Source organism: Chelonia mydas, chromosome 5, assembly GCF_015237465.2.
Source record: "Chelonia mydas isolate rCheMyd1 chromosome 5, rCheMyd1.pri.v2, whole genome shotgun sequence".
Lineage (NCBI taxonomy): Eukaryota > Metazoa > Chordata > Testudines > Cheloniidae > Chelonia > Chelonia mydas.
This window is the reverse complement of record NC_051245.2, coordinates 26,035,104-26,058,343: the sequence shown is the minus strand read 5'-3', so window position 1 is coordinate 26,058,343 and position 23,240 is coordinate 26,035,104. Positions and strand designations below refer to the sequence as shown.

At 42.8% G+C, this 23,240-nt stretch overlaps 1 protein-coding gene across 2 annotated transcripts in view; it reads right to left on the bottom strand.

Moving 5' to 3' along the window:
• Positions 1–23,240, bottom strand: part of WDR70 (WD repeat domain 70) — a 258,585-nt gene that overhangs the window by 133,933 nt on the left and 101,412 nt on the right. For both annotated transcript variants that reach the window (XM_007065736.4, XM_037902696.2), the window contains exons 8-9: positions 8,378–8,531; positions 5,250–5,326 (exon numbers count right to left, since the gene is read on the bottom strand). In XM_007065736.4, coding sequence (XP_007065798.1) covers positions 5,250–5,326; positions 8,378–8,531 — 231 coding nt within the window. The remainder of the gene's footprint in view (positions 1–5,249; positions 5,327–8,377; positions 8,532–23,240) is intronic.

The following is a 23,240-nucleotide window of genomic DNA, read 5'->3' as shown; positions in this document are numbered from 1 at the left end:
ACTATTAAGAGGATGCAATGCCAATACATATCTTACTACCTGTCAAGGGCTTACATGTCCTCTTTTTCAACTAAACCTTCAAATGAAATTATTTGTGAACACGTTAAGAACAAACAGGAGAAATACAGACAGTACATAGGTTTCAGAGTAGCAGCCATGTTAGACTGTATCCGTAAAAAGAAAAGGAGTACTTGTGGCACTAACAAATTTATTAGAGCTTGTGAGCTTATGCTCTAATAAATCTGTTAGTCTCTAAGGTGCCACAAGTACTCCTTTTCTTTAGACAGTACATAGATTGTAAGAAAGGTGCTAAACCTCACTAGTTTCAAACTGGAGATTTTGCTCACATTAAGCTGTGACACAGTCAGAAAAGGATATTCAAGCTATTCATGTCCTTTGCAGATGATAGAAATCTGACAAGATTCTGTTGTATTAATAGATGGAAAGAAATGGAACATTTCAAGATGGTCCACAGTTCATCAGCTACAAGCTGAAAAGGAGAATGCTCATTTCTACCTTGGACTGCAGAACATCAATGACACCAATAGTGATGAGGGAAAATCTATAGTAGCAGGAACTGATTCACTGCCTAGTCTCATTCTTGCCTCTATAGGCATTAGGAGAAGTGTGAGACAAAGGAGACTGCCTAAAAAACTGGAAAACTGTTACTGGACTCAAGTGATGATTTGGAAGTGACTGTTTAGAGTAAACATTGTAAAAATTAAAGAGAAAGAGTGTGTTGTATCTACCTCAGTACAGATAGCTATCCCAGTTTGTGTTTGTAAGTTAGTTCGTAGACTGTTCCTGTAGCTTTGAGTCCAGGAACTGCAACTTCCAAGACACACTGGGGAAAAAGGGAGAGAAGAGAAAGAGGAGAAGGAAAGGAAGAACTTGAGCTCTGTTCTGTTATGAGAAAGAGTGAGGGGAATAAATCTTACTTTTACTGTTATGAAGCTTCCCAAGATTTCCTCAGAGGGGTTCAGGTACAAAAATGCTCTAATTTCAAAAGTGCTGAGCACCCAAATGATATCATTAGCTTCACTTAAATGTTTGTGTATTCACACATGTATATTGTATATCTATGCTAAAACTCAGCATAACCAAAATGTAATGTTAATTATATAAATATACACAAAAAACTCATCAGCTGGATGACATTTGTCAATTACTTCCAGTTCTGTTCCTATTCTAATGAGCTGAAAATTGCAATTACATTTTCACAGAAGAGAAATAGATGTCATTGTGAGGATGACACACCAGCTCAGGCCAGAGCCATAGGCAAAGTCACTTGTGTGAACAAACTGTCGATTAATTGCAGTTAACTCACATTATTAACTCAAAAAAATTAATTACAGTTTTAATCGCATTGTTAAACAGAATTCCAAGTGAAATTTATTCAATATTTTGGATGTTTTTCTACATTTTCATATATATTGTATTCTGGGTTGTAGTTGAAATCAAAGTGTATATTATTTTTTATTACAAATATTTGCACTATAAAAATGATAAAAGAAATACTATTTTTCAATTCACCTCATACAAGTACTGTAGTGCAATCGCTTTGTCGTGAAAGTGCACATTGTAGATTTTCTTTTTTTTTTTTTGTTACATAACTGCACTCAAAAACAACACAATGTAAAACTTCAGAGCCTACAAGTCCACTCAGTCCTACTTCTTGTTCAGCCAATTGCTAAGAGAAACAAGTTTGTTTACATTTACAGGGGATAATGCTGCCCTCTTCTTATTAACAATGTCACCAGAAAGTGAAAACAGGCATTTACATGACACTTTTGTATCTGGCATTGCAAGGTATTTACGTGCCAGATATGCTAAACATTCATATTTCCCTTCATGCTTCAGCCACCATCCCAGAGGACATGCTTCCATGCTGATGACGCTCATTACAAAAATAATGTGTTAATTAAATTTGTGACTGAACTCATTGGGGGAGAATTATATGTCCCCTACTCTGTTTTACCTGCATTCTGCCATATATTCATGTTATAGCAATCTCGGATGGTGACCCAGCAGATGTTGCTCATTTTAAGAACACTTTCAATACAGATTTCAGAAAATGCAAAGAATGTACCAATGTGAGATTTCTACAGATAGCTACAGCACTCGACCCAAGGTTTAAGAATCTGAGTGCCTTCCAAAATCCGAGAGGCATGAGGTTTGGAGCATACTTTCAAAAGTCTTAAAAGAGCAACACTCCAATGAGGAAACTATAGAACTCGAACCACCAAAAAAGAAAATCAACCTTCTGCTGGTGGAATCTGATTCAGATAATGAAAATGAACATGCGTTGGTCCACACTGCTTTGGATTATTATCAAGCAGAACCCATCATCAGCACGGACGCATGTCCCCTGGAATGGTGGTTGAAGCATGAAGGGACGTATGAATCTTTAGCACATCTGACATGTAAATATCTTGCGATGCTGGCTACAACAGTGCCATGCGAATGCCTGTTCTCACTTTCAGATGACATTGTAAACAAGAAGCGGGCAGCATTATCTCCTGTAAATGTAAACAAACTTGTTTGTCTGAGCGACTGGCTGAACAAGAAGTAGGACTGAGTGGACTTGCAGGCTCTAAAATTTTACATTGTTTTGTTTTTGAGTGCAGTTATGTAACAAAAACCCCCTACATTTGTAAGTTACACATTCACAAGACAGATTGCACTACAGTACTTGTATGAGGTGAATTGAAAAATACGATTTCTTTTATCATTTTTACAGTGCAAATATTTGTAATAAAAAGTAACAAAGTGAGCACTGTACACTTTGTATTCTGTGTTGTAACAGAAATCAATATATTTGAAAATGTAGAAAAACATCCAAAAATATTTAATAAATTTCAATTGTTTAATCTATTGTTTAACAGTGCGGTTAATTGTGATTAATTTTTTTAATCGTGGTTAATTTTTTTGAGTTAATCATGTGCATTAACTGCGGTTAATCAACAGCCCTAATAAATACAAAATAATCAGAGAAAATATGAATATTGTCACTTTCTGGAGTAATTAGAATAATTTTTTCCCATAACGGTTTCATTTAAAATTCAGGAAAAAATGGTTTCTAGCATGCACAAACCAATAGCATAGTTTTTGACTGCTTCTGCCTGAGGCTACCTACTTCTCTGCTTAGCTCTAAGTGTCTTTGCTCCACAATCTTTTCAACGATCCTGAAATTATTTTTCCAAATAAAAAAAACCTTCTGAAATCACTAAAGAAAAACGTTATAGTAATTATTTTTTTAATTCTGGAGAAGACTGCAGTGACCTCTTTCTTACTTCTTCAGCACCATTCTTCCTCTTGTCCATTCTGTGACACAAACTGTAATCATGAAGGTTACCCACCTGATCACAATGGGTGAAATCCTGGCCCTGCTGAAGTGGCAAAACTCCCACTGACTTCAATCAAACCAGAAATTCATCTAATATGTATTAGCATAATACATGCTATTACTCCACAGTGAAATATATGCTTAAAATCCTGTTTACTAAAGAAACCTTCAAACAGTGAAACTAATGAACAAGACTTACAAGAATTAGTCTCTTTAAATTAGTAATTGTATCTCCTAAATATTCAGTTCTTTCAAGTGATAATATTGCAGAAACAGATGACCTTATAAACACATACTTTATCTAAACTGTCATAGACCCTTCTTTCCTACAGCATGGATAATTTCTGAGAATAATTTTTGCTTAAGTTTTGGACACTTTGTTGCGCTTGTTAACATGAAAAATAAATTTTCTCTTGACAAAAGATGTTCTTTAGTCTATAAAAGCTTTGCTGCAGATTTAACATTAAGTGCCAATTGTTACTTTTAAAGTGGCACATCCACATATTGGAGAAAACTGCTGCTAGCCTAAAAGGAAATGGGAAGTACGCTAGATAGTTTCAAATACTTTTCTTATAATGTCAGCCATTTGGTGTCTCTGAGAATATAATTACACATCCATTTATAGCATTGTTTATATGCATTTTACTCACTTGACCAAACCCTTTTAATTCACAGCAATTTAAGCACGAGAGAGCCATTGAATCCATATTTGGTATAATTGCTAAGCATATATTTATGCAGACAAAATTAGACAGTCTTGAGAGTACATAATTTCTTAATTTATTTTTCACTACCTACAAACTGTTCAGCTAAGTAAAAAGACTGAATTTTAAAGTGGTAGAGCAGTAAAACGGTCTACCCTTTGTGTTTACAAGAGAAACAAAATATTTTAAAATCCTTTCACTTCAGATATATAGCTGAATATAGCAGTGAAATTTTTGCTTTACTTTTTTGTCTAAGAACTGAAAAATGTGATTTCAGTGGTTTTGTTTATTTTTGTAACTTAAAAAAACTCTAGTAGTTTAAAATGTTATTTTTTGGTACACATGCCTTCTTTTCTCCCCATCAAACTGTGTGTGAACTTTCCAACAAGGAGCATTAGGTTTCACTGGGGGAGGGAAGGGTGTGGGTGAGTAGTGTTGATACAATGCTTTTATCATTTTGAAAAGTGCCATATTGAAGGCACAGGTTACCAGAATCTTCTGTTTAATTACAAAGGAGATTATAAACAAGCCAAGGAAGCAGCAATGCAAACTTCCTTCACTGCCCTCAGTCCTCAGCACTGTGGAGACCAATGGTACCAGTATATTTAAGTCTCCATGTCCATTTAATTCTTGGCCTCACTGCTTAAAGTTCCAAGAAGGATGTAAATTAGTGCCAAACATCACTGATTTTTGTGATTTGGACACTTGTCCACTAGGATCAAGACTGAGATCACAAATTCGTTTCCAATCGTCTACTGGACAGCAGTCAAATGGTAACATTAATTAGTACCTACCTGGGGCATATTCAAACCTATGACTTTGAAGTGAAAGGTTGTGCCATCCCTCCTACAATTCCATTGAGACATCCAGCCACTCAGTGAAAATGACTACATTTGGGGGCTCATTTTTACATTTTTCTAATTTGAAATATATTACAGTATATTCATCCATGTATTTTTCCTACTATGTCATCACGAAAAGCACCATAATATTAACAAAAATAAAGAATGTAGACAAACCAATGAACTCTTCTAGAAGCCAAATTATAGACAAGTCTTACACTGGCTTCCAGATCTCAACAAGTTCACAACTGACTGTTTGCAACCAAGTTATAACTGGGGAAGGTACATGGAGGTCCTAAAATGCAAAAGCTCACAAACCCCCAAAACATTCTGGCACTGACATGAACCTATACTCACCCATCATTGGAACAAGTCAAAAATTCTTCTTTTATTTTGGGATGCCAACAGCCTGTATTAAGCATTGCTGTATGACCCTGGAAAAACATAAAACATGAGAACCAAATTCTACAGCGAACACATTTTTCAAATAGACATTTACTTTCCCCTCATTTTTCAGGCTCTCCACCTAAAATAACCTGCACTATTAACCATATTCCTTACTGACAACTATTTTGTACGTAAAATGGACAGTCTTTTAATAACAGTCCTTCATACCAATAATGTAATACACAACCATCAAGTTGGATGCTTTTTTAAAATACAAAACAATCAATATACAAGGACAAATTATGGCCAGCAGAGTTACAGTATAATAAATATATTTAAGTTTATTAAGAACAAAAAAAATCCTAACAAATGTATTAGAGCATAAGCTTTCGTGAGCTACAGCTCACTTCATTGGATGCATACAGCGGAAAATATAGTGGGGAGATTTTATATACACAGAGAACATGAAACAATGAGTGTTACCATACAGACTGTAACAAGAGTGATCAGGAAAGGTGAGCTATTACCAGCAGGAGAACGGGGGGGCGGGAGGGGGAGAGAACCTTTTGTAGTGATAATCAAGGTGGGTCATTTCCAGCAGCTTACAAGAACAGTAGGAGGGGAAATAAACAAGGGGAAATAGTTTTACTTTACCTACTTTACCCAAGGTTTGAATAAAGACTGGGAGTGGATGCGTCATTACACAAAGTAAAACTATTTCCCCTCCTACTGTTCTTGTAAACTGCTGGAAATGGCCCACCTTGATTATCACTCCAAACGTTTCCCCACCCCGCCCCCTGCCGCTCACGAAAGCTTATGCTCTAATAAATTTGTTAGTCTCTAAGGTGCCACAAGTACTCCTTTTCTTTTTATAAAACAGAGAATCATCACTGAGTGCATGGGTCTCATAGTGCTGTCACAAGGTAGCTGTCTCTGTGCCTAGGCTGAGTTCAGCTCCCCTGTACTGGAGCAGGTGAACCCAATCCAGCTAATTAAAGAGGGCTGGGCTATATCTGGGCCTATATATAAAGGTGGAAGAAGAAAGGACTGAGACAGGCTGAGCCCTAAGGATGGAACACCAAGTAGCTGGCATGGGTCCCTGGAGTGAGGGGCCAAGTGCTCACAAAGAGTCGGGGGCAGAGCTGAAAATACAACCTGACCCTGTTACATTAAATGTTACTGAGAGTGCTAGGAAAACTTCAATATATACCCTACAGTTCACTCCCTCACCATTTTCCCCCCAAAACACAATTATTCGTTCCCTTTTTTTTTTTTTTTTTTTTACTAGTTTACTTGTGCCTTTGAATTCAATTATTCCTGTCACTCTTCTTCCATTTGTCTTTTCTCTCTCACATGATGGCAAGTCACCTTGAGATTTAATAGTTTCTCTGGACTGTATCATCACTTAATTCATGGAAGTATGGAACAATCTACCCAGACAAGGAGACAAGACTCTAGCTCACTCTGATCTCTAGTACTTGAGATTTCCACAGCCAAGTGTCCTTCACCAAAAATGCCATGGTCTACAAGTTTCACCCTGAGCTGTATCAGCCACTCCCTGTTGGAGCGAGTTGTGGGAACAGAGTGCTCTTGAGTCACCTTTCGGTCTAATGCATTGAGAGTTTTAAATAATATAACTAGATCCTTGAAGCAGATCTGAAACTGGATCAGAATGTATTTTCGTAAAAGATAATTTGTAAGATGAGAGTGGACAGACCCATTTCTTCAAGATGGAAATATCTGCTGGCGGACATTTTACCAGAATTTAAACCACTGATATTCTATAGCAACTCACAAGATTTCGAGAAAAGACCAGGAAAAAAATAAGCAAACTATCTTTCTTAGGGAAAATGCCTTTATCCAGTTCCTTTGTGTATTTTAGTTAGTTTGACACGTTTGAAGTGTTGGCACAAGCTTATTAAATAAGTTTGAAGAGAACAAAGGAATCCTATAATATTACATAAAATGTAAAAACCACACCTGCAAAACTAAAATTGAAATTGTTTCAGATTGTTTTTAAGAGTTATTATGGAGACAGTTTTAGCAACTATTTAAAAAAATTACCAGGGAACGAATACCTAAAAGTCAATATGACAGCATAACTACTCCAGCACTTTGATTGTAAGACCATCATATAGTGAGGTTTCAAAAGTTTACAAGATAAAAAATCTGCATTATTTTTAATTCAACAAGAACCAAAACAGCTGTTAATGTTATATGGCTTTATATACATTCTGCTAGCCAAAAGAAATAGTGTTCTGATATGAATAGCATCAAGTAATATAGGACTTAGGCTAGTTACTTGGCAGTCAGCCCTACAAGCACTAAATAAGGCAATTTTATCACAAATCTGAATGGTAGATTTTATCATTACACTTAAATTATTAATTTTAAACTATTCACAAAACTGATCTGCATCTACGAGACTGGGGGGCAGGGGAGAGCTCAGGGCTTCTGCTCTGTGGTGGGGCTAAGGACTTCTGCCAGAGACAACTGGCGCCTGCTGGGGGGGGGGGGGGGGGGGGGCGGCGTGGCACAATATAAATGTTCGTCCTCCCTCACAGTTTGAGTCACGCTCCTCAGCCATGTCCCCCCGCCTTACCTGCAGCGGCTCTCCCTGCAGTTCCCAGGTGTTTGCTGCTGCCTCTCCTCATGGCCACAGCTCCCAGCTTGTCAGCTCCAGCCACTGCCATGCAGGGAGAGGGCTCAGCAGCACCATGTGACTGAGCAGAACCAGCAAACCTTAGCAAAAATCGGGGGGGCCAGTAACCCCATGTGCCCCACCATGCATCACCTCTGACTTCAGCCCAGTGGAGGGTATCAGGGTTTCAGCCCCGTGGGGCTTGCCTGCCGAGACTCCATGCTTCAGGAGCGGGGCTGAAGCCCCGAGACCCAGCTCTTGAACTTCTAAAGATTGCCGTATGCAGCTCAGAGGGTCAGTAAATTTTGCCACCACTGTTATACGGAAAGCTTGGAAGGGAACAAAATGTTGTTATATCAAGGACTATCACCAGAACAATAAATAACCTAAATCAAAGTACAAGACAACTATACAGTATAGAACAATACAATTTAAAGTTCAGTGTTTCTTAACTTACCTTGGTGTTTGCCATGTCCACAATGTACTGGTCTCCTTTAACACATTCCATTACTGGAAAGCCATCTCTGTCAAGAACTTTAGCTTGAGAGTTACCAGACACAACAAGAATGACATCCCCCGTGCTGCTATACTGTAAAGATTTGATCTGGTGACTGAAAAAAATTAGAAAACAAAATATGTTTTCATTAAATACAATTACCTTAAGCCAATTTTAAAATGAAGATGTATCAGAGGTGATAAAATCCTTAAAACATAAATGCTCTGAAAATAAACATATAGTATATCTATAGTATTTCGATGAGACAACTAATATGCAGGGATTAGAGGCTATGCCTGCAGGGAGAGAAATTTTTTTGCATGAGTTGTGCCTATCTGATTGCCTACATAATAACATTTACAGAGTATTATACATTTTACTTTTGGACAAACATATTTATCAAAGGGTACTTTTGTAACTCCAGATAACAGTAGAATAGGTGTCACAAGAGGTACGTCTCTTCAGGGCACAGATGATCCCTGGATCAAGGGAAGCAAGCTGACCCAGCCAGAGGGGCTTGATACATATCTCTGGATATCTCTATACAGACAGCAGTGCCTTGCTGAAAGGAGAACCTAGTGTTCAGAGAAGGAAAGATTACCTAGCCCACCTAAGTTAGCTCAAGGTAAGTGTAAATTTAGATACATTAAACAAACCTTTTTCTTTTTGTTCAAATTCCTTTTTCCTTGTGTTTTCAACAGCAATCCCAAAGACCAATAGTAGAGGATTAATAGGAGATGTTAAAAAAAATCTTAGAATGAAGAACTAGTTACAAAGTTTAACTATGAAACTGCTATTGCAACTCCATAATGGGGTGCAAACAAAACAAAACAAAAAACATCAAAAGCAACAAAGTTTCACAAGGAAGTGAATGTGGATTTTAACCCAAGCACAAAACTTGGTATACAAAGGTGGAAAAGAAGGAGAAGAACTGGTGGCACTGCATAACTTTCAGGAAAAATAAAAAAAAAACCTAAAAGGACCCGTCTCCCAAAGCAAGCCCTCTAGCTGATTAATAAAAGAGCTGGAACACGTGCCAGATGAACACAGCTAAGAATTCACTGGATACTGTACGATGGGAATCAATTCTCAAACAAACTTGTGGTCATCATTTTGGAACTGTTCCATTTAAGACAGTAGTTCTCAACCGGAGGTACACGTATCCCTGGAGGTATGCAGAGGTCTTCCAGGGGGTACATCAACTCACCTAGATATTTGCCTAGTTTTTCAACAGACCACATAAAAAGCACTAATGAAGTCAGTACAAACTAAAATTTCATACAAACAAAATTAGAACGGAAGAAATTTTGTATTCTTATGTCCGATTTTGTAAGCAAGTAGCTTTTTAGTCAGGTGAAACTTGGGGTACGCAAGACAAATCAGATTCCTGAAAGGGCTACAAAAGTCTGGAAAGGTTGAGAGCCATTGATCTAAGGGACAAGTTCTTGCAGCTGTTCGTAGAAGTGGATAAGCCTCCCTTCAGCTTACACATTCAAAGCTAAATTCAGTCCTCATGTGCAAAATGTGTGTGTGTATAAGAAGAGTTTGTTTTAATAAATACTAAGTAATTGCACATGGAAACAATACTGAGCACTGACTGCAATATTTTCTGCTGCACAGTACCACAATAACGTCAGCAAAGTGATTAGAGGATGAGAGTAAAGAATGATCTTGTTATATTAGCCATTCAAGTAAAACAGAAATTATCTCTACTCTTATATATTAATTTACTGCTGACAAAAATGCAAGGTCAAGGATATGTGACTTAAGAAATAAGCTCCAAATTGCTTCAAGTTTTATATTTAGTTTTCTATTTTGCCAAGACGCTTTCTTCCTAAGGTACATAGATTCCTGCAGTGCCCAATACAAAATCCTGGGTCAAATTTACATGGCAATCAACGTATAGCTGATCAATCTATAAAACAAGTCATGAATACTTGCTACTTAGAAAGAGCAATTCCAAGACTGTGGCCAGGATAAATTTCAAGTTGGTGGGAAGGACTCCATTAATGAGACAACAACTAGTTATCATGTGGAGATGCCTATATCTATTCTTAACATAGTTTCAGTATCTTCTTAGCTCAGCATTTGACAAAAAATAGATTATGATTCTAAAACTCCTAACATCCTCCCTAGCAACTGGGGACTGGGTTTCTCAATAGGGAGCTGTCTCCCTAGCCCAGTGGTTCTCAAACTAGGGCCGCCGCTTGTTCAGGGAAACCCCCTGGCGGGCCGGGCCAGTTTGTTTACCTGCCGCGTCCGCAGGTTCGGCCGATTGCGGCTCCCACTGGCCGCAGTTTGCCGCTCCAGGCCAATGGGGGCTGCGGGAAGCGGCGCGGGCCGAGGGATGTGCTGGCCGCCCTTCCTGCAGCCCCCATTGGCCTGGAGCGGCAAACTGCGGCCAGTGGGAGCCGCAATCGACCGAACCTGCGGACGCAGCAGGTAAACAAACCGGCCCGGCCCGCCAGCGGCTTTCACTGAACAAGCGGTGGCCCTAGTTTGAGAACCACTGCCCTAGCCTCTGCTCTTGCCTCCTCCCAGCATAAAAATCTTTCACTGCAGCCTCTGGGAACTAGGTATGTTCCTCTGGTTATTAAGCCTGTGATACATTTTTCAAGCAATACGTATTCATGTGTTTATGGGGTTTCCTCCTTCAGAAGGAAGAGAATGTACTTTTGATTCAACACCAACATATTTTTTTCTCCTACTTTTAAAAGAAGCTGAATAAATCACTGAAATTAATGCACAATTAAGGTTTTGCTGAAAACTCATGAAAGCAATCTGTCACTTACTAATTTAGCATTTTATGGTCCATGACGCAATGCCCTTCTGTGGCAACACTTATCTGATCCTCTTCCCCACTGTAAATCCACTAGCTCAGGGTTAGTTATTAACAGTAACTGTATTTAATTCTCCTAACAGTAACTTAAAATAAGCACAGGTTTTGCATACAAAGAATCTCTGGAAAAAAAACTACATATTTGTTTTATGATGCAAAAGCCAAAAATCACTTCAAAGGCACTCTCTTACAATCTAGACTTGCTGCCAAATCATTACAAACCTTGAGTTTTAATAAAAATTGGACATTAATATATCCAGAATACTACTTCATAGTCAGAAGTACAAATTTCAGGCCACAAAGAAGGTTCAGCATGCCTCCATGCTCACATTTAATACTTCAAGCAGCTACAGGATGACATGGTGGACTCTGAAGAGGCAGGTTACCTATGCATGATAGCAATTGTGAAAAGGAGATAGGAGAAACTTTTTTGTCTCACAAACTCTTTCTTACCCAACGATAAATTACTGTCTTTGGGGAAAATGAAAATTATATATAAAATAATTATAATGCTTATTTTCGGAAGTTTAACATTTTATTCTCTTACCAATTAAATATGTATGTTTAATGTTAATGAAGTATAATTAAGGCTGCGAGTCTGTTACCGAGGTCACAGAAGTCACAGATTCCGTGACTTTCTGTGACTTCTGCAGCAGCCAGTGCTTGCTCAGGGGCTGCCCGAGCAGCTCCTGGGCCAGCAGCAGCAGTTTGGGAGTGGAGTGTGGGAGGGGGCTCTGGGCTAGGGGTTGGAGGGTGTGGGGGGCTCCCCAGCTCCCACTGGCATGTCCCTGCAGCTCCTAGGTGGCAGAGGGCCAGGGGGCTCCGCACGCTGCCCGCACCCAAAGGCACTGCCCGCACCCAAAGGCGCTGCCCCCGCAGCTCCCATTGGCTGTGATTTCCGGCCAATAGGAGCTGCACAGCCAGCGCTTGTGGCAGGAGCAGTCTGCAGAGCCCCCTGGCCCCTCCACCACCTAGGAGCTGCAGCAACATGTGGAGCTGGGTAGGGAGCCCCTATCAGCCCTGCCAACCCTTCCCCCCCCCATCCCCCCGCAGCACCAGCAGGGGTCCCGGGCCATGTGCCACTGCCCGCCCCCCACCCCCCAACACCAGCGGGGGTCCTGGGCCACACGCCGCTGCCCAGTCCCCACCCCCAGCACCAGCGGGGTCCTGGGCCACCTCTCCCAGCACCTGTGGTGCCCTGGACAACCTCCTCCCCAGAGCACCTGTGGCCCCCATGCCCAAGTTTTAGTTAGGGGTATATAGTAAAAGTCATGGACAGTCATTCGTGAATTTTTGTTTACTGCCCGTGACCTGTCCATGACTTTTACTAAAAATACCCATGATTAAATCGTAGCCTTAAGTATAATAAAAGCAAATACCAGAGGATAGTTATTTTAATGCTCAAAAAAGTGTGGTAGGATCTTTATAGACATTTAAAAATTATCCCTGCTTCAAAGACTTTAAAATTTATATCTGAGGTGGAGGTAAGGGGATGAGGGAGGGTAAGGGGATGAGGAATGAAGGAGGATACAGGAATATAATGAAGCAGATACTCATGTTTATTCACATAAATATCTGTGTTCTTGTAATGGGTTTTTCATTATAAGACTTTTTTTTAAAAAGACAGATACAGGAAAATGAACATTGACTCATTTATTGTGGACATCACAGAAGACTTTTTTAAGATCAAGCATTTATCTGTGGAATCTTTTCTAATGTAGGTTGTAAAAAAATTGAAAATGCTTGAACTAGAAGTTAATAGGCTACAATAGCTGCCAGAAGAATTATAATTGTACAAAAATAAGACTCTAGAGTTCACAGGAAATGGAATAAAACAAGAATGAGAGCTGCCTACATAGGAGAGAGTTTCCACTTTAATGTATTGCCCCTTCTTTTAAATGGTTTATGAGATGTTTAGCCAAGGGGAAGGAGTGTCTTGTGATTAAGGCATAGTACTAGGGCCATAAAGATTGGGGTTCAATTCCCAGATATAGCACAGACTTTCTGTGTGACCTTTGTCAAGTCACTTAGGCACTTTTGAAAATCTTACTTGAAGTGACCGACCAGGTGTACAAACCCCACAATGGGCAACGAGGGGTTAAGGGATTATTTTGAGCTCTGCCAGCCCTTCCCCACCACACCTGCAACAAATGCTCCATCTGATGGAGGAATTAAAAGGCAGGGAATTAGCTCATTTGGGTGGCAGAACTGGAGGTGGGCAGACCTGCAGCCCACAGCTCCAGCAGCACAGAGCAGAGGGAAGCCTGAAGGCTCTGACACAGCTGCCCAAAGGGGCCCTCCCTGAGGGAAGGGAGGACCCACCCAAGAGGCAACCAGAGAGGGAAGTATCCTGTGGACCTTGGACATTAGTAACTCCCTCTTACTTCTTTTGGTTTGGATTTCCTCACCAGGGGAAGGCCTTTGACTGAGCGGATCCCTGGGGGGACGGGGATGAGAGGAAGAGGCCCAGGAGGACAGCCTTAAACAGCCTTGGTTGCCAGACTACTGGTAGCCCAAAGGGCACTGGGTCAGAGACGGTGGAGTGGGAGGGCCCGGATTCCCCTCCCCACAACCCCCTTAGTAGTCAGGGGTTGTGGCCATGACCACTAGGTCACACTCCCCAACCAGACCCCGAGTGAGGACCATTACAGTGGCTTAGACATTTAGGCTCCTAAGTCACTTTTGAAAATGAGACAGACACAAAAAATAAGGGTAACATTTTCAAAAGCACTTATTTGTAAAATGAGGATAAATCCTTTCCATCATCCTTTTTCTATCTTCTATACTTAACTTGTAAATTCTTCAGGGATGGTACTATCTTACTATGTATTCATACAGTGCCTAGAATAATGGGTCCGCAATCCCAGAGCCTCTAGATGTTACTGTAATACAGACAATATAAATCATAATAGTCTCTAACCAAACAAAATCAATATCTAAAAAGTTGCCAAAGTCCACACTTATGAAGAAAATAAAATTTGGCCTTATTTCTGAGATAAGAGATGAGGAGAGAATGGAAAAATCATCTCCCTCTTTACTTATATCACTGACATTTGACTGCTTATCAGACAAGCAGCCTGAAGAATATTTTCCCTTAGTCACAAAACTATTTTCTCCTTGAGAAGAATGAAAAGGGAGATTCCTGAAATATTTTTTTTTTCCTTTTTCGTTTCTAGATAGTTGGCCAAGGAGCAAAAGAAACATAAGCAAACCTCCAAGGAGATGGGAAAACCCAAGTACAAGGACTGTGAATAGCTAAGTGACCTATGACACCAGAGCACATCATCCAAGATCTGGAGTGTGAACCTGGGTGTCCTGGTCAAATTCTAGTCCAGATTAATTACATCCTGGTTCAAAAAACTTCATCCTTGTTATGGCCAAGAGAGTCAGAACTTAGAAGTACACGAACAAGATCTCAACAACTCACATTGTAGAGTCTACTTGGACTTGCAAGAAGACTAAAATCAGGGAATTTCCAGAGTTGAGTAGAGGCTACATCTGAAAGATCTGATCCTCAAGAGCAGAAATGGATGCCTTCCCAGGAAAAGAGAATGGGGGCTAGGCCCTAGTCTACACTAGGAGTTTAGGTCGAATTTAGCAGCATTAAATCGATGTAAACCTGCACCCGTCCACACGATGAAGCCCTTTTTTTCGACTTAAAGGGGTCTTAAAATCGATTTCCTTAATCCACCTCTGACAAGTGGATTAGCGCTTAAATCGGCCTTGCTGGGTCGAATTTGGGGTACTGTGGACGCAATTAGACTGTATTGGCCTCCGGGAGCTATACCAGAGTGCTCTATTGTAACCGCTCTGGACAGCACTCTCAACTCAGATGCACTGGCCAGGTAGACAGGAAAAGGCCTGCGAACTTTTGAATTTCATTTCCTGTTTGGCCAGAGTGGCAAGCTGCAGGTGAGTACAGAGCTCATTGGCAGAGGTGACCATGCAGAGCTCATCAGCAGAGGTGACCATGATGGAGTCCCAGAATCACAAAAGAGCTCCAGCATGGACCAAACAGGAGGTACGGGATCTGATCGCTTTATGGGGAGAGGAATCCGTGCTATCAGAACTCTGTTCCAGTTTTCGAAATGCCAAAACATTTGTCAAAATCTCCCAGGGCATGAAGGACAGAGGCCATAACAGGGACCTGAAGCAGTGCCACGTGAAACTTAAGGAGCTGAGGCAAGCCTACCAGAAAACCAGAGAGGCAAACGGCCACTCTGGGTCAGAGCCCCAAACATGCCGCTTCTATGATGAGCTACATGCCATTTTAGGGGGTTCAGCCACCACTACCCCAGCAGTGTTGTTTGACTTCTTGAATGGAGATAGAGGCAACACAGAAGCAGGTTTTGGGGATGAGGAAGATGATGATGATGAAGTTGTAGATAGCTCACAGCAAGCAAGCGGAGAAACCAGTTTTCCCAACAGCCAGGAACTGTTTCTCACCCTGGACCTGGAGCCAGTACCCCCCAAATCCACCCAAGGCTGCCTCCCGGCCCCACCAGGTGGAGAAGGGACCTCTGGTGAGTGTACCTTTTAAAATACTATACATGGTTTAAAAGCAAGCATGTTTAATGATTAATTTGCCCTGGCATTTGCTGCTCTCCTGGATGTACTCCCAAAGCTTTTGCAAAAGGTTTCTGGGGAGGGCAGCCTTATTCCACCCACCATGGTAGGACACTTTACCACACCAGGCCAGTAGCACGTACTCAGGAATCATTGTACAACAAAGCATTGCAATGTATGTTTGCTGGCATTCAAACAACATCCGTTCTTTATCTCTCTGTGTTAACCTCAGGAGAGTGATATCATTCATGGTCACCTGGTTGAAATAGGGTGCTTTTCTTAAGGGGACATTCAGAGGTGCCCTTTTCCTGCTGGGCTGTTTGCCTGTGGCTGAACAGAAATGTTCCCGGCTGGGGGGGACACGTGGTGGGGGGAAGCAAAATGCGACCTTGGAACAAAAGCACATGTGCTGTGTATGTAATGTTAACAGCAAGGTTTACCGTGAAAGAGTGTAGCCACTGTTCTAGAAAATGTGTCTTCTTAAATACCACTGCCTCTTTTTTTTTCTCCACCAGCTGCATGTGTTTCAATGATCACAGGATCTTCTCCTTCCCAAAGGCTGGTGAAGATTAGAAGGTGAAAAAAAACACACTCGTGATGAAATGTTCTCTGAGCTCATGTTGTCCTCCCACACTGACATAGCACAGACGAATGCGTGGAGGCAGACAATGTCAGAGTGCAGGAAAGCACAATATGACTGGGAGGAGAGGTGGCGGGCTGAAGAGAGGGCTGAAGCTGAAAGGTGGTGGCAGCATGATGAGAGGAGGCAGGATTCAATGCTGAGGCTGCTGGAGGGTCAAACCAATATGCTCCAGCATACGGTTGAGCTGCAGGAAAGGGAGCAGGAGCACAGACCGCCGCCACAGCCCCTGTGTAATCAACCGCCCTCCTCCCCAAGTTCCATAGCCTCCTCACCCAGACGCCCAAGAACGCGGTGGGGGGGCCTCCGGCCACCCGGCCACTCCACCCCAGAGGATTGCCCAAGCAACAGAAGGCTGGCATTCAATAAGTTTTAAAGTTGTAAACTTTTAAAGTGCTGTGTGGCCTTGTCCTTCCCTCCTCCACCACCTCTCCTGGTGCGTCTCTCCTCCACCACCCCTCCTGGGCTACCTTGGTAGTTATCCCCCTATTTGTGCGATGAATGAATAAAAAATGCATGAATGTGAAGCAACAATGACTTTATTGCCTCTCCAAGTGGTGATCGAAGGGAGGAGAGGAAGGTGATTAGCTTACAGGGAAGTAAAGTGAACCAAGGGGCGGTGGGTTTCATCAAAGAGAAACAAACAGAACTTTCACACCGTAGCCTGGCCTGTCACGAAACTAGTTTTCAAGGCTTCTCTGATGCGCACCGCGCCCTCCTGTGCTCTTCTAACCGCCCTGGTATCTGGCTGTGCGAAACCAGCAGCCAGGCGATTTGCCTGAACCTCCCACCCCGCCATAAACGTCTCCCCCTTACTCTCACAGATATTGTGCAGCGCACAGCAAGCAGTAATAACAATGGGAATATTGGTTTCGCTGAGGTCTAACTGAGTCAGTAAACTGCGCCAGCGCGCTTTTAAAAGTCCAAATGCACATTCTATCACCATTCTGCACTTGCTCAGCCTGTAGTTGAACAGCTCCTGACTACTGTCCAGGCTGCCTGTGTATGGCTTCATGAGCCATGGCATTAAGGGGTAGGCTGGGTCCCCAAGGATAACTATAGGCATTTCAACAGCCCCAACGGTTATTTTCTGATCTGGGAAGAAAGTCCCTTCTTGCAGCTTTTGAAACAGAACAGAGTTCCTGAAGATGCGAGTATCATGTACCTTTCCTGGCCATCCCACATTGATGTTGGTGAAATGTCCCTTGTGATCCACCAGTGCTTGCAGCACTATTGAAAAGTACCCCTTGCGGTTTATGTACTCGCCGGCTTGTTGCTCCAGTGCCAAGATAAGGATATGGGTTCCGTCTCTGGCCCCACCACAGTTCGGGAATCCCATTGCAGCAAAGCCATCCACTATGACCTGCACATTTCCCAGAGTCACTACCCTTGATATCAGCAGATCTTTGATTGCGGTGGCTACTTGCATCACAGCAGCCCCCACAGTAGATTTGCCCACTCCAAATTGATTCCCGACTGACCAGTAGCTGTCTCGCAATGCAAGCTTCCATCGGACTATTGCCACTTGCTTCTCAACTGTGAGGGCTGCTCTCATCTTGGTATTCCTGCACCTCAGGGCAGGGGAAAGCAAGTCACAAAGTTCCATGAAAGTGCCTTTACGCATGTGAAAGTTTTGCAACCACCGGGAATCGTCCCAGACCTGCAACACTATGCGGTCCCACCAGTCTGTGCTTGTTTCCCGAGCCCAGAATCTGCGACGGAGGGAGGGAGGAGAAAATGAAACACAAAACAAGTCTGGTCTATTTCTTGTTTTGAGCCACTTCATCTATCTTTATACATCTTGCTGGCAGCAGACTGTGCAGTACGACCGCTAGCCATCATCATCTCCTGGGTGCTCGGCAGAAGACGGTGCAGTATGACGGCTAGCCATCATCTTCTGCTGGCTGGAGGTTAAAAGACAGTGCACTGCCGGTAGGACTGTATCGCCACAAGACGAAACAAGGGAAATGACCTGGCTGAGTCACTCCCATGTTTGCCCAGGCGCCCGATTAAAAGAGCACCCAGGACTAAGTCGATGATGGCTACCAGTCATACTGCACTGTCTGCTGCCAAAAGGCAATTTGCTGCTGTGTAGCAATGCAGTACCACGTCTGCCAGCACCCAGGAGACATACGGTGACGGTTACCTGAGCGGGCTCCATGCTTGCCGTGGTATGGCGTCTGCACAGGTAACTCAAGAAAAAAGGCGCAAAACGATTGTCTGCCCTTGCTTTCATGGAGGGAGGGAGGGAACGGGGGCCTGACGATATGTACCCAGAACCACCCGCGACAATGTTTTAGCCCCATCAGACACTAGGATTTCTACCCAGAATTCAAATGGGCGGTGGAGACTGCGGCAACTGTGGGATAGCCACCCACAGTGCAACGCTCCGGAAGTCGACGGTTGCCTCGGTACTGTGGACACACTCCGCCGACTACATGCACTTAGAGCACTTGTGTGGGGACACACACAATCAACTGTATAAAACCGCTTTCTACAAAACTGACTTCTATAAATTCGACCTAATTTCGTAGTGTAGACATACCCTAAGTCCTGTTAGGCTCAGAGGAAGCACTGGAAAAAAATCTCACTGCCTTGACAGGGATGAAACAGTATTTGAGTTCTAGAACTATCTTTGCAAACAACTGAAGATTTCTTATTGAAGAATCCAACAGGATCTAACTAGATTTACATGAATGAACAGATTTAAGGATCCAAAGTTATTCCAAGTATCTACATATCTGAGGATTCTTTCAGCACTAAAGGGCCCAAGAGATAGCAAAATATATGTATCATCTTTGTGCTGCACTCAAGATTAGTGCTTAACTGTGTCATTCTTCTTGCACTCTAACACTGAAGATGCCAGAAGGGAGGACTTAAGAATCCTTTTCCAAGATTTAGGATTTTATTTTTTTTATTTTTAAACTCAATTGTTTGGGTTATAATCCACTAGAAATCAAAAATATAGATCCAGGAAAAGGAGTCTTCAGAGGATACATAAAAAGAAGAAGATTTTTCTATCAACATTCTTATTTGATGCATGCTTCAGGGATGAAGGGAGCACACAAGGAACAACAACCCAATGAATTTCAAATAGAAGTCATGTGCTGATCTCAGACAAAGCTCTGGTTTGTGACAGAATGCACAATGCTTGAACTCTTTTTTTTTTTCTGACAAAGCCATTTCCCACGTGGATAATAAAATAAGGAAATTAAAACTGTAGAGTAAAACTATGCCAAGTACTTAAGAAACTAGCTGAAGCAATCTCTGAATCATTAGCAATTATCTTCAAGAACTCAAGGAGGATGGGTGAGGTCCCATATGGTTGGTGAAAGGTGAACCTAATACCTATCTTCCAAAACCAGGAAACAGGAAGACCCAGGAAATTACAGACCAGTCAGCCTAACTGATACCCAGAAAGATTTCTTCTTCTTAACTCAGAGCATCTTTGCAGACACAGGGAGCAGTAGAGCATTACCATTCATGTCTCTCCATGGATTGTTCCTCCATTAAGTCCAGACTTGTCATGTCCCTTAATATGATGTTCCACCATCTAGTCGGTGACTGGCCTATAAGCCTAACTGACCTTCATTGTGCTTACATTATTTTTTTTGGTACCCTATCCATCTGTTTGTCTTCTGCAGCGTCCCCACCATCATAATCTTTTTGATTGCTGCCAATCCCAATTTCACATCCTATCTCCTTCTAACTTTGTCTTAACATTGTTCGACTTTACACTTGCCATCCTTCTAAGAACTCTCATCTTTACTGCCCCCAACCGTCTGATGTCCGTTTCATTTACCACCGCTGCCTACAGACCATAAAGTAGCACCGTTCGAACACTGGCTTTATAAATGTTCACTTCGATACCAAACAATGTTTTTTCAGTCCAGGATTTCATCAATTTCCATGCAGCACTCGTAGATAAAGCACATCATCTTTTAACCTTGGCCCTGATGGAACAGTTAAGATTCTGCTTGTTCTACAATTCACCACTGCTGCATTTCAACACTATCTATTGTCCCTTTTTTGACATGAAACCATTTAATCTTCTTGGCACTTATTGTAAGTCCAAGTTGACTATACCAATTTTCCAGGGTAATAAAGAGGAATTTTAGAAAAGGTTACCTTAGAAGGCAACCAAAAGGTTACCTTTTCTAATGCCCATATATCTTTGTTGAGATGATGGGACCACATCTCTAAGCAGTATTCAAGATGTGGGCGTACCATGGATTTAAATAAAGGCAGTAAGATATTCTCCGTCTTACTCTTTAACCCTTTTTAAATTATTCCTGACATCCTGTTTGCTTTTTTGATTGCCGCAGCACACTGCGTGGACATCTTCAGAGAACTATCCACAATGACTCCAAGATCTTTCTCCTGACTAGTTGTAGCTAAATTAGCCCCTATCATATTGTATGGATAGTTGGGGTTATTTTTTCCAGTGTACATTGCTTTAACATTTATCCACATTACATTTCATTTGCCAGTTCATTGCCCAATCACTTAGTTTTGTGAGATCTTTCTGAAGCTTGAAATTGGCATTAAACTCTTCAGTTTTCTCAGTGTCATCCATAATTAGTTCTCCTTCCCTGCTAAGTAATCAATCTATGCTCTCCTTCTTCTTTCTCCTGCTCCTAATGTATTTACAGAACCTCTTCTTAAGTCCATTGCTGGATGAAACTAATTTTGTGCCTTATTGTTTCTGATTTTGTCCCCAAATTTTGGCTCCCAGATGTTACCTCTCTTGGGCAGAGACCCTCGTCACTCTCCCTCCTGACCAAGGTTTTTCCAGGCTGCACAGTTCCCTGCATACACTATGATATTCCCAGAAAGCCTGACTGCCTAAACAGGCTAGAGTCTGCACTTTGCTTTCTCTCCAAACGTGATAAATAGTGTAACTGCCAGCAGTAACAAGTTACCACACAGCTCTTTCTAAGCACATCCATTCTTAAAATGATAAAATTATAGAAAGAACATTAAAAACATTAAAAGAACCTACATATATGCTTAAAAAAAAAAAAAGCTTACCTGAGGTCACTCTGACACCAACTGTGGGCTCTGGTAGGTGTCCATTTTTCAAACCCTACAACTGGGTTTTCCCCATGGCTACAACTTCATGACTACCTCATATTCAGAACCAGAACCACCATGAATAGTTAAGTCTTTCTTTTATATATGGGCCTTTGATCTTGGCCCCATGTAACAGTGATCAGCAGACAATGGCCCAATCTTCAGAGCACAGCGAAGAGGCATGAGAGACGCTATTTTGTCCCCTTAAAGGAGTATGAGCATCTCTTAACTTATTCTCCACCCTCGGTGGAGGAAGGCAAACTGATTACTAGGGCCTCCTTGCAGGCTGCTCTTGATGGCGCAGACACAGCTGTAGGGGGCAAACAGGCCGGAGTCTGCCACAAAGTTTTTGTGGTCTCATTTACGGTTTTAATGAGTGGCAGTGCAATACGTGAGGGCCAAGAGGGAGCAAGGATGTCCGCCACTGGATCAGCATCCTCTACCACTTCCTCTGCCTGGATCCCCAGGTCCTGGGCCAACCTGAGCAACAACTGTTGCAGGACCCTACTATCCTCCAAGGCCGGGGCCACCGAAGTGCCCACAATGGCCTCATCTGGGGAGGACAAGGACAAGAGCACCAGCACATGGCCTTGGTCACGGCCCTCGGCGCCGAGAGTGTCATATTGTTCATGGGGCTGGTGAGCTGATGGTGCTGAAGTCACTGGTGCCGCGATGGCCGGTGCTGAGGTCATCAGTGCCGAGGTCAGAGGGGCAGGTGGAGACACAGGCATAGTCACCAGAGATAGTCCCGGTGCCAGCTGCTGCGGGGGGATAGAAGGATGCCAACGCGACCAACACCGATCTGGATCTCGATGCCAGACTCTGACCCAGGAAGTTCAAAAGGGCTACAAAGCTGGTGGTTGCCATTGAGGTGGCCATGGCACTGGAGGAGGCTGGCGGTGTCGCCAGGCTCTAGACCTCCTGCTGCTGGACCTATGTGAGCGATAGGACTCTGCCCAGGACTCAGAGGTCTCCAAAAATAAGACCACAGAGGAGCAGAACTGGTGCAGAGCCTCTGGGGACTGGTGCAGTTCCCCCACATGGATGGCCAGTGTCAGGGAGTGGCGCACAGGAGACTGGGAGCGGTGTGACATCAATGCCAGCTTGCCCCTAGATGGAATAGGTGGCCAGGTTATCACCGGTGCCTCATCCCTCCTTGGAGAAGCAAATAAGGTCCTGCGCTGCCCTAAAGGTCTCCAGAGTGGAGGGGAGTTGAATGTCCCGGCCATGACAGTCCAGAGAATGGTAGTGGGCCGGACTCAACTGGACCCCTTGCGGAGCAGGAGTCGACAAGCCCCTGGGAGCCGCCGGGCCCGAAGTAGGCTGGTTGGGCTGAGGTCTCCTTGCCGCTGGCTCCTTAGGCTTAGGAAGGGCCCTCTCTCCTGCTTCTTTTTCTTCTGGGGTACCGGAGATAAAGATCGGCACCTGCCAGAAGTCTTACGTTCAGTGCCGTGTCGGTGCCGGCAGTCCTTGGCCTCCTTTCTTGGCGCCAATGCGCTGCGCACCGAAGAGGAGGCACTCAGCATATGCTCCGCCGACCTGGGGTTGGACTGTAGGCGGAGGGCTGCCCCCATGAGGATAATTAAGAGTCTCTGCTCATGATCCTTAAGGGTCCTCAGCCAAAACCCTTTACAAATGTGGCACTTGTACTTTTGGTGACTCTCACTAAGGCACTTCAAGCAAGAAGTGTGCGGGTCACTCTTCGG